General features: G+C 55.3%; 2 protein-coding genes across 5 annotated transcripts in view; both read left to right on the forward strand.

The window, feature by feature from the left end:
* Positions 1-7,632, forward strand: part of FBXO42 (F-box protein 42) — a 49,780-nt gene extending 42,148 nt beyond the window's left edge. For all 4 annotated transcript variants that reach the window (XM_052792259.1, XM_052792262.1, XM_052792261.1 and 1 more), the window contains 6 exons: positions 1,257-1,410; positions 2,470-2,580; positions 2,858-2,954; positions 4,016-4,072; positions 4,551-4,667; positions 4,821-7,632. In XM_052792259.1, coding sequence (XP_052648219.1) covers positions 1,257-1,410; positions 2,470-2,580; positions 2,858-2,954; positions 4,016-4,072; positions 4,551-4,667; positions 4,821-5,918 — 1,634 coding nt within the window. In that variant the 3' untranslated portion in view covers positions 5,919-7,632. The remainder of the gene's footprint in view (positions 1-1,256; positions 1,411-2,469; positions 2,581-2,857; positions 2,955-4,015; positions 4,073-4,550; positions 4,668-4,820) is intronic.
* Positions 7,633-9,086: 1,454 nt separating this feature from the next.
* On the forward strand, positions 9,087-10,606 carry CPLANE2 (ciliogenesis and planar polarity effector complex subunit 2). The gene is made up of 5 exons (XM_052792400.1): positions 9,087-9,209; positions 9,304-9,456; positions 9,552-9,676; positions 9,771-9,910; positions 10,296-10,606. Exons 1-5 carry the CDS (start codon positions 9,104-9,106, stop codon positions 10,522-10,524), a joined length of 753 nt encoding a protein of 250 aa, XP_052648360.1. The 5' UTR covers positions 9,087-9,103; the 3' UTR covers positions 10,525-10,606.
* The last annotated feature ends 301 nt before the right edge of the window (positions 10,607-10,907 follow it).

Raw genomic sequence — 10,907 nt, forward strand, 5'->3', positions numbered from 1 at the left:
GAGAGAGGTCAGTTTGGTATATCAGCCTTTTTGCAGAGGGTGACGGTGCTTCTGTGGCCACGTGTGCAGCCTTGCCCTTGAGCTGCCCCCAGTTCCCGCAGCTAGGCACACGCATCAGTTTTTTTCGGGTGATGTATTTATGATTATTTTGAAAGTGTGACTGCAGAGGTGGAGGAATCTGCATGGTGCTGGTGACAGCCGTGGGAAGGAGGATGCTCAGATGCGTCAGCTCTGGCTGGAGCAGTTTTGGCTTTTCCTGGGAAGCAATTCAGCATCTAACACATCAGCAAGGTAGTGACACAGCACCTTTTGCAGCCGGAGCAGTCAGGGTTTGTATTTTTGCAGCAGACCGTGGCCAATTTCCTGACACAAATTCAAAGGGATCCAATCCTTTGATAGTTGCCCTTGCAAAGGGGCTCTTTGCATCGAAGTTGCTCTTGCTCCAAGCTGGTTAAGGAGCAATGCAGTGGCCAGGGCACAGACAGCAGGCAGAGGGGTCGTAACAGAGCAGCAGTAGCTTGGGAGGCGAGCTCAGCCGTTTGCTATGCTGCAGGAAAAACTTCAGCATGCACGGCGTTTTCTGAGCGCAGCATATCGCAATGGCACTGAGCCCAAGAGGTTGTGTCATCTTGCTTGTGCAGGCACCAGTCCTGCTCAGGAGGTCCCTGGCCCCTGCAGAGCCTTTTGAACCTCAAACAAGCCAAGCAAAAAGTCTCTTTAATAATTTTTAGACGAGCACTTCATTCTGCGGACTCAGGGAGTGACTTAGTTCACACAGCAAAGCGTTTAGGGTTTAATCGTGCCGCTGGGCAAAAAATGGAGTTTGGTGCATGCTCCCGCTCTGAGTACCTGAGCGATCTGCCATGAGCGACTCCGGATGCGTTAGAATTGGTATTCATTCTCCCTCCTTCCTTGGGGAGAAGTTACTAGGTATTTGGAGGTAATTATTGCTTTTATTCAGTGCTAAAGCAATAATTTCAAGGGATACATTTGAAAGCTAGCAATTTCCTGCCAGTGAGTGACAGATGTTTTGCCATACATGAGATGTGCTTTCAGGCTCCTACTAATTATGATGACACAAATTGGCAGTAGCTTTCTTCCCAGGCTCCCAACTCTAATTTTGCCTTCTTTTCTGCTATTTTGTTTTTTCAAAGGTGGAGTCTCAGTGTTGTCGCGCTTCAGTAAAACTGATGCAGAGTTCTGTGCTTGTGTTCAAGTGTGGTTTCCTCACCTTCCCCTTCTCCATCTCTGCCCAGGTTCATATCCCTCGCCCAAGGCTGGGGCCACGCTGGTGGTCTACAAGGACTTGCTTGTGCTTTTCGGTGGGTGGACGCGGCCAAGCCCTTACCCTCTGCACCAGCCAGAGAGGTTCTTCGATGAAATCCATACATACTCACCCTCCAAAAACTGGTAAGAGCACATCTGGATTCAAAGCCCAGGCTTTGATCCTGTAAAAATGTGTCTGTAATGCAGCTGGAGGAATGCCGGAGGGTGTCTCTCCCAGCCTGCTTGGGAAGCTATGCATGGTCCTGGTTTCCTAGGTATGTCTAATCCTGGTGTGTCTGCGATGCTCTTACTGAAACAAACAAACAAACAAAAAAAAGAACCAAAAACAAAAAAACACAAGAGCACACCAGAGACGTGGGCACGCTGCTGTCTGGCACCTCTTGGGTGGTGGTTGCTTCCATATGGCTCTCGACTCCTACCTAAAATATGCCAGACTTCCTGAGTGTTCCCAGCCAGCCAGGTGGGAAATCTGGATGTGAACATTTTAAACGCGTAATCGATGTGGCTGCAGGACAGTGAGCTCTTTGAGGAAAGCAGGAGATAAAGCCTTAACTCCTGGAGGTCTTGCTTTTGGCGATGGTCCAAAACTCAAAGCTCCTGTGGCCCTCCAAGGGAGACTTGAAAAAGCATGTATCCGCACCTTTTTAGAAATCTCTCTGCCTTTACAGCTCCTGGACTAAAACATCCAGCACTGACCGCGGAGATGGCAGTAATTTTCTTTTTCCCTTTAAACACCGTTTGGCCGGTTTTAGACCAGGCTTTCTCACTGATGTTTGTGTGTGAGAAAGGAGAAAATGCTGTATCAAAGCAGCAATGGTTCCTGCTCCTCTTTCATTGAGAACTTTTCATCATCAAAAGTGTCAATTATCCAATGCACTTTTGGCCAGTGTCATTAGAATGCTGTAATTAAACTGTGTTGGAAATAATTCAGGGGGAACTTAATTGAAAGGGGTGATATTTCCAACCTGGCCGTGTGACTTTGTCATGCTTTAAAAATGTTTAGCACATTAGTATTTCTAAATAGTTTCATTATTATTTGGATCTTTGGAGGTTTTCCCTGAGGTTTTCCTCTGTAGCGTGTTCTTGAGGACTTTGCCGGCCCCTGGGATTTTTCATTTTGCCATTCATCCAGCGCTTTTCTTTCTGACCCAATGGTGAATGTCTTCCTCCCTCTTTCCCTAGGTGGAACTGCATCGTGACCACCCATGGCCCCCCTCCCATGGCAGGACACTCCTCCTGTGTCATCGAAGACAAAATGATCGTCTTTGGGGGTTCACTAGGATCTCGACAAATGTAAGTCTGAGGTGAGGGTATCTGACAAGCGCTCCTGCAAGCAAGGAGCATGTTGTGGTGGTCCTGGGGTAGCTCATAGCATTTCGGAAGGAACTCTCTGCAGGGTTTTAGGGTCTGCCTGCTGCCTTAGCACACCCTTCACCTCTTGCGGCAAATCCCCTCAAGGCTCCAGCCCACAAAAAACCCAATTCTGTCATAAAACTGTGCCCTGAACCCGTGTTTCAAATGCCCAGAGGGCCTAGTTGTATCGTCAACGCTTGTTGTTTCATCCTTGCAGGAGCAATGATGTCTGGGTGCTGGATCTCGAGCAGTGGGCTTGGTCTAAGCCCAACATCTCTGGGCCCAGCCCTCACCCACGAGGTGGCCAGTCTCAGGTGAGCTCTCCTTCACTAGCTCAGCACCAACACACGCTGCCAGAGATAAACCAGACAGAGCTTAATTTCCAGCTTCCAGGCAGCTCTCAGCAGGTTGCCTGAAAGCTAGCACCTGATTTCAGTTATCTTTGCAGCCTTTGCCCGACGGGCCCTTGTTTTCCCTAGCCATCTGTTCTGTGAGGGCGCACTTTTAATCTCCCTAACGCTTAGGCAGCTACTGTGCCATTTCTTGCACATGACTCAGAACTCTAATGAGCATTTCTAGAAAACAAATTGCTGTTTTAACCCAGCAATCATCCCCTGTGGCATTTAAGATCAATGAAGTGTTATCACAAGTTGGTTTGGCTTGAGGCCCTTTTGATTGCTCCGCTCTCCTGATTCTTGGTTCCAGCGACTCTGGATTGTACCCATTCAAAGCGCAGGTCTGGCAGCGCCTGTTTTATTGCCTGCCCGGGGCAGGGAGCTTGTGGGAGTCACCTGGTTTGATGCAGGTGTCCCCGTTGCAGCTGGCATCCCTGCCTTCTCTTCATGGTCCCCAGGAGGATGGTCAGTGGTTCTCAGCGTGCGGTTCATCTCAGCCTAGCAGGGCACCCAGAAGAGATTGGATGGGTCATGCTTGAACGTGCCTTTCCATCCACTGGAAAAGCAGACTAAGGGACTAGCTCACCCGCCACCAGCATGTAAAAAATACTGATGCAAGCACATGCCCTCCCAGACAATCCTTCCACCTTCTCCCTTATTTGAAGAGGGGTGTTGAGTCCCTTGTTGTTTGGCTTAGCTTCAGGAAGGGTAATTGCTCTCCTCTGTAAGAGGAACTGGTTTGTGAGCTGTTTGGGACAAGGCAATGGGGTGAACCCTGCATCCCGCTTTGCCTCGGGCCCAGCAAAACCGGCTCTCCATCCCAGCTCCACTCCTCATCCCGGGGCAGACAAAATTCAGCAGAGTCTGTGCAGCTGAGAAGCTGTAACCTGGCTCTGTCTGCACTTGGAGGCTTTGCCAGAAGCACCAGGGACGGCTTTGCGTCCTTCCAGGTCTGAAACACTGTTCTTTACCCCTTCCAGATCGTAATAGACAACGAAACCATTTTAATCCTCGGTGGCTGTGGTGGTCCCAATGCAGTAAGTATCCTGGGGGGAGCATGAGCATGAACTGCACGCATCTCGCTGTAACTGTGAGCCCTGGTTGCTGGACTGGGGAGAGGGGGGACCCTGCATATTACCCAGGTGGCATTTTATTCTGCAAATCTGGGCACCCACCTGGTAGGTTTTCCAGAGAAGCTGTCTAGCTATTGCTAGAGCTGCTTTAATTAAGAAAAAAGTACCCCAGGCACTATCTGAGCAGCTCACCGAGGTTAACTGAGCCTCAGAAGAATTAGCCCTGATTTTATACTGGGACAGAAGATAGAGATGAAGGGATTTGTCCATGGCCATACTAGGGCGTGGTCACTCCTGGGTGGTCAGATCCTGATCTGGGTCACCATTCCTCTGTCTGCAGCAGCAAAGCACTGCTCCTACCTCTGATGGGATGATCTCGGCAACAAACCAGGCTCCTAAATCTTAAACTGGACTCTTAAATCTGTCACGCTTTTCTTCACAGCTGTTTAAAGATGCCTGGCTACTGCACATGCACGCGAACCCCTGGACGTGGCAGCCACTCAAGGTGGAGAATGAAGACCACGGAGCCCCGGAGCTGTGGTGCCATCCTGCCTGCAGGGTACGGATGCAGCAGGGTCTCTGCTCTCTCATAGACATCCATTGATCTTTATTGTCTGCCCAGAATGCTCCATACCCCCTACTTTTTCCCCAATACAGTGCAAAGTGTCATCCTGCGGTTTGTAACCCATTATCTCCCCTTCTCCTCTTCCAGGTGGGACAGTGCGTCGTGGTCTTTAGCCAAGCTCCCAGTGGGAGAGCCCCGCTGAGTCCCAGCTTGAACTCTCGCCCCTCTCCCATCAGCGCCACGCCACCCGCCCTGGTCCCCGAAACACGGGAATACCGCTCTCAATCTCCTGTCAGGAACACGGACGAGGCTCCCTGCGTCAACGGCCGCTGGGGCACCCTGCGACCCAGAGCGCAGAGGCAAACACCTTCAGGATCCCGGGAAGGCAGCCTCTCCCCAGCCAGAGGGGACAGTTCCCCTGTTCTCAACGGTGGGAGTTTATCGCCCGGAGCCACGGCAGCTGGCGGTGCCTCCTTGGACAGCCCCGTGCAGGTTGTATCACCCAGCACACCTTCCGCAGCTGAAGGATACGACCTAAAAGTGGGGCTCACCCTGGCGCCACGACGGGGATCGCTGCCAGAGCAGAAAGACCTGCGTTTGGCATCCGTCGATCTGAGCTGGGAACAGAAACCGGCTTCCATCATCTGCCAGATGGACGGTGTGGAGGGCAGGACAGTCAGCACAAGTGTGAGGAACCCCCCTGAGCAGACCAATGGCATCCACACGCCACCCCACGTCGCCACCTCCCTCCCGGGGGCCGTCTCCCCCGGTGCGCTCCGGAGGAGCTTGGAGGCCGTCAAAGCCCTCTCTTCCAAAGGCTCCTCGGCTTCTGCGGCATTGAGCTCTCCCCTGGCTTCTTCCCCGGGGTCCCCGGGTGCCGAAACAGGCTCGGCAGTGCGTCCGGGCTCTACCCAAGGCGATGGCCATTCCTTACCTCCCATTGCCCGCCGCCTGGGCCACCACCCTCCCCAATCCCTCAACGTGGGGAAGCCTTTGTACCAGAGCATGAACTGCAAACCCATGCAGATGTACGTGCTGGACATTAAAGACACCAAGGAAAAAGGACGAGTCAAATGGAAAGTGTTCAACAGCAGTTCAGTGGTGGGGCCGCCCGAAACCAGTTTACACACGGTGGTGCAAGGCAGAGGGGAGTTAATCATATTCGGTGGCCTCATGGACAAGAAACAAAACGTGAAATACTATCCCAAAACTAATGCCTTGTACTTTGTGCGAGCAAAAAGATAATGCGGCCCGAGGCCTTTGCCGCCATCACCTTCTCCCCTCCCTCCCCGCAGCTCTTCCCTCTCCTTTCCAATCCCTTACTCTGTCACACAGGCGTTCAAACTGTGAATTAGGGAGCAAGAAACCAATAAAGTCCAAGCAAAACCTCCAGTGCTGCCCCACCGGTTCCCAGTAAGACCCCAGTTAAGCGAATCGTGTTTACAGGCGGGGAAGGACCCACGCCACTGCGATCCAAGCCAAGGATTTGGGGTAAGCAGGTAGGGAAATGTGCCATCCAGTATCCTCTTGAGGTTTTTTATTTTCCAGGGGTTTGAGAGGCTTCATAACTCTCTGAAACTCCTTGTTGGATGTGAGTAAAAGTGGTTTTATATGAACAAACCAAATACCGGCAGGCAGGAGGCCTTGTGCGCACTGATTATTTCCATGCTCGACTCTGTAAGGAAGACAACAGCAATACCCCACCAGGAATCTTCCAGTGCTGCAAACCTTTGCTCGACACAAACATGATGCCTTTTTTTTGCCTCTCACCCCTTTGGCCTGCCAGTCTCATTCCTGTCATTCCATAAGAAGGAAGAAGGGACAGGTTTTTTGTGTCAAAATGCCAAAAATATTAATAATTAGCCAGGCATTAACCTCCTCCTTTTCCTGCCCTGTGCTGGATCAGGCTTTGGGATCAGCTCTGATCCCTCCTCCTCAGCAAAAAAACACACCATCTAAAAATCCAGTTATTCTCCCAATGCTGAGAAATTTGGCTGCCACTTCCCTTCTGGACTTGAAGGTTTTGTTTCACTCAACAGCCCAAACCCATTCAAGGCTGAACCAGCACCTTGTAGCCTGGGACCAGGATGGTTTTTTTCTAGTCAAAAAGATGAATGTTAGTCAATCTTGAGGGTGTGAGCAGCCCCAATAGCAGTAACTGCACCTCATCTTTGCACGTGCCTCCTTCCGCAAAGATTAAAACAAATTAAAATCCGAAGGGATTGAACCTGTGCGTCCTTCTGGGACAACCTCCCCCCTTCCCTTTCCCCTCAAGATGATGGGGGGGTGGGAAAAATGGGTGGATTCTGCCAGGTTTTGGTCAACAACCTCCAGCACCCGAAAAGTAGGGAACCTTCCCCAAACCGGCAGCGCCATGACGTGGCCCCTTCTCCCCTCTTCCCCCCCCCCCCCCCCGCCCCTCCATCCCCACTGAGCTTTTTGCCGGTCAGAGCCTTAAATCGCATCCTAGCCGCATAGGGATGGGGAGGGTTTTGCTTCATCTGCGGCTTTTCACCTCTGTAAATAAATCCCTTGTTAAATCCAGCCTCTCCCACTCCAATCCCAAACGTATTTGATTTGTCCTAAGGGAAGGCAAAATGCAATTTTTACCCCCAAAACCTCGGGACCACCTAGGGTGATCTTTGCCGTGAGGAACGTGGTCGGGGCTTCGGCATCGATTCCCTCCTCCCCTTTGCATGTCTCTTGTCATCCACCCCAAAAAAAGTCAAAAAAGGGATGGACGGTGGCTTGGCGTTGGGTTGACATCCTTCTCCTTGCATGGAGCATCCTTCGAGGGACATTTTCCCAACATTTGTGGTCTCCGTCCTCAACCAGTCCCAAAATCCCCCTAACTGGCCCCAAACCTGCCAAGCGGCCAGGGCCATCCCTCTTCCGTCCCCAGCGGTCGCGGAAAGGCATGTTCTGCGCTGTTAACAATAAATTCATCCCAAAATTTTGACACCCCTGCCACGTGAGCCGCTGGTGCTGTGAGCGAGGTGTGTGTGTGTGTCCCCCACAACTCAGGTGTCCCCTCACATCGTTGTTCCAGGCTCGGCCGAGTGTAGGAATGAAAAGCGATTTTCAGTGATATTTAAAATCTTGTGTACATTTAGGGGGGGGGGGGGTAATGGGTTCCCCCCTTCCCCCTATCCCAATGAATTTTTAGCAGTTTAACAAATAAAAAGGAAAAGAAATGGATGGTTGGTCCTTTTGGGGAGGGGGGTGGGGGGCGGAAATGCTGTGGAGGGAAACCCCCACTGTGCTTCCCACAAGTTTGGGGGTGAAAAGGGGGATTTGGGGTCTTACTGGGTAAAAATAAGGGCAATATCTGTGCCACGGGATGTTGGAGCAATAGAGGTGGAAAAAAGGGGGGCACAAGGTTGGGGTGAGGAACGGGAGGGTTCAGAAAAAAGGGGGTAGTGCTGGAAAATTGGGGACCACAAAACCTGCTGGGGCTGGAAATGGGGGAGCCCTGAAGCCTGCTAGGGCTGGAGATTTAGGACCCCAAAGCATTCCAGTATCGGTAATTAGGGATGAGGACCCCAAAGCCTGTGGGGGATTGGAAACTGGGGACCCCAAAGTCTTTGGGGGCTGGAAAGTGGGGACCACGTACCGGGCAGTGCTGGGCACAGGCTGCCGCCTCATGCCAGCCCAGGCACGTAGGGGCTCCCCCCCCCGGCCCCATATCGCCTACAGGGCTGGGAACCCCCATCCCCTCTAGGGCCCGGGTCTCCCATAGGGCCGCCCCCCAATAAGCTATAGGGTCGGGGTCCGCTTCACTCCACGTGTCTGCCCTTTCCCGCCTCCCGCGCATGCGCCGCGGTAAGGGAGGCGGGGCGCGGGCGAGGCCACGCCCCCCGCTGACATCATCCCGAGGCGGAAGCGGCCACAGGTGAGGCGGAGCGGCCGCGCCTTAAAGGGACCGCGGGCGGGGGGAAGGGGAGGGATACCCCATGGGGGGAGGGGGGGGGCAGGCGTTGCATCCCCTTTGCAGGGGTTTGGGGTGCAGGGAGCCGCTTGGGGGGGTGCAGGGGCCACGGGGGGGGCAGGGGGCTGCGTTGCACCCGTTTTGCATGTTTGGGGGGGTAAGGAGCCAATTGGGGGGGGGCAGAGACCCCATGAGGGGACTGCGTAGCATCCCCCCTGCAGGGTTTGGGGTGCAGGGACCACGCGGGGGGGGGCGAGGACCCCAGAGGGGGTGCAGGGACCGCGGGGAGGGCAAGGACCCTATGGAGGGGTGCAGGGACGCTGGGGAAAGGGGGCAGGGACCCCAGAGAGGGTGCTGGGACCCCAAGGGGGGGGTCAGGGACCCCATGGGGTGTGCAGGGACCCTGAGGGTGAGGGGGGACACCCTGCTGCGGGGGTGCAGTGACCCCAGGGGGAAGGGGGGGGCTGTCTTCCCTGTACGCCCAGGTTTCGGGGGGGGGCACATGGCGGCATGGGGGGGCTCGGTGCTGGAGCCGGGCTGGCTCCTCTCCCCCGCCGGCCGCCCCTACCTGGACTCCATCTTTCCCAAGAACCAACGGAGAGTGTTCGGTGAGGCCCACACCCTGCCTTCACCCACCCCCCCCTCCAAAACTGGGGTGCCAGCACCCCAAAAAAACCTATACACCTCCCCCCCCCCCCCCAGGTCTGCTGGAGCGCCCAGCGCTGCCCCCCAACTTGGCCGTCCCCACCGTCACCTACAAACTCTTCCTCTCCGGCAAGAGCGGCGTCGGCAAGACGGCCTTGGTGGCCACGCTGGCGGGGACCCCCGTGCCCCCCATCCACCACGAGACCCTGGGTACGTGGGGGGGGACGGGGGGGGACACGCACGCAGCACCCCCGATGTCCCCTGGGGGTGACCATCCCTGTGGGTGTCGTCCCCCCCCACCCCAGGCATAGAGGCCACCACCGTCTACTGGCCGGCCAAGCTGCGGGCCAGCGGTCGCCCCGTCATCTTCCAGCTCCAGTTTTGGGATTGCGGGGACGGCGCCCTGAAAAAATTTGAGCATCTCCTGCCCGTGAGTCGGGATGGGGGAGGACAACAGGGAGGGGGACACAGAGGACACCCCCTCCCTGGTATGGTGGTCACCCCCCCGCCTCAACCCTCCCCAGGCTTGTAAGGAGGAAGCGGATGCCGTCCTTTTTCTCTTCTCCTTCACCGATCGCTCATCCTTCGAGGAGCTGCCAGCCCAGATGAGCCGGGTGGTCGGTCCCGACGAAGAAAACCTCGTTAGGGTGGTCGTCGGCACCAAGTATCCTTCTCGGGGCGGCGGGGGGGGTGTCCGTATCCTCCCGTAAGTGGGTTTGCGCCCCTGTACTTCGCACCACTCGGCATCTCAGTAGGCTGAGAATGTGCAAATGTCATTGCACCGATGGATGGGCAGCTCCCATTTATTTTCCTGGGGTTTTCAGGGGACTTTTCAGGGTGTTGGTGTCTCCCTTGACCGCGTGTGTCCCCCCACAAGCGGGTTTGCACCCCCATATTTCACACCACCCGGTACTTTGGTGGGCTGAGAACGTGCACGCTTCATTCCACCAATGGACTCACAGCTCCCACTTATTTTTATGGGGTTTTCGGGGGGATTTTTCGGGGTGTTGGTGTTTCCCTTAACTGTATGTCCCCCCCCCGCAACCCAGATTCGACCTGTCCCCGCAGGCAGACGTGACGGAGGGGGACGTGACGGCCTTTGAGGAGACCTGGGGGCTGCCGGTGCTACGAGCGGGCAGCGGGCCGGGGGCCAGGGGGGGACGCGAGGGGCTGGCCCGGGTCGCCCCCCTCCTCGACGCTTTGGTCGAGAGGCTCTGGTGTCGGGACCAAATCGCCGCCGGCGTCGCCCCGGGGGGCGAGGGGTCCCCCCCTGCCTGAACCCCCTATTGCGGGGTGGGTTTGGGGGGGCCCCTCACTGTGGCCTCTGGCCTCCACCCCCCCCCCTCCGCCATTAACCAGCACTGCTGGTCCACACCTGTGATCTGGGGGGGCTGGGGGGTAAGTGGAATGGGAGGAGAAAAGGTGCTTTTTTGACCAAAATCCACATTTCTCCACCAAAAAGATCCCTGGGTGCCCCAGTTCATCTGATTTGGGGTGCTGGGGGATTTGGGGTGCAATGGGATCGTGGGGATGGGGGTGCTGGGGGATTTGGGGTGCTGGGGGGTGTTGCAGATGCTGGGGGATTTGGGGTGCTGGGGGCTGCTGGAGGTAGGGGTGCTGCACAGGTGTTGTAGGATTTGCGGTGCTGGGGGATTTGGGGG

This window comes from Harpia harpyja, chromosome 7 (assembly GCF_026419915.1).
Source record: "Harpia harpyja isolate bHarHar1 chromosome 7, bHarHar1 primary haplotype, whole genome shotgun sequence".
In the NCBI taxonomy this organism is placed as follows: domain Eukaryota; kingdom Metazoa; phylum Chordata; class Aves; order Accipitriformes; family Accipitridae; genus Harpia; species Harpia harpyja.

Bases quoted from the DNA above. Each gene is read 5' to 3' on its own strand.
- CPLANE2 (XM_052792400.1), top strand. From the start codon at position 9,104: ATGGCGGCATGGGGGGGCTCGGTGCTGGAGCCGGGCTGGCTCCTCTCC. The intron at 9,457-9,551 runs GTACGTGGGGGG...CCCCCACCCCAG, and splicing joins CATCCACCACGAGACCCTGG to GCATAGAGGCCACCACCGTC. The intron at 9,911-10,295 runs GTATCCTTCTCG...CCCGCAACCCAG, and splicing joins AGGGTGGTCGTCGGCACCAA to ATTCGACCTGTCCCCGCAGG.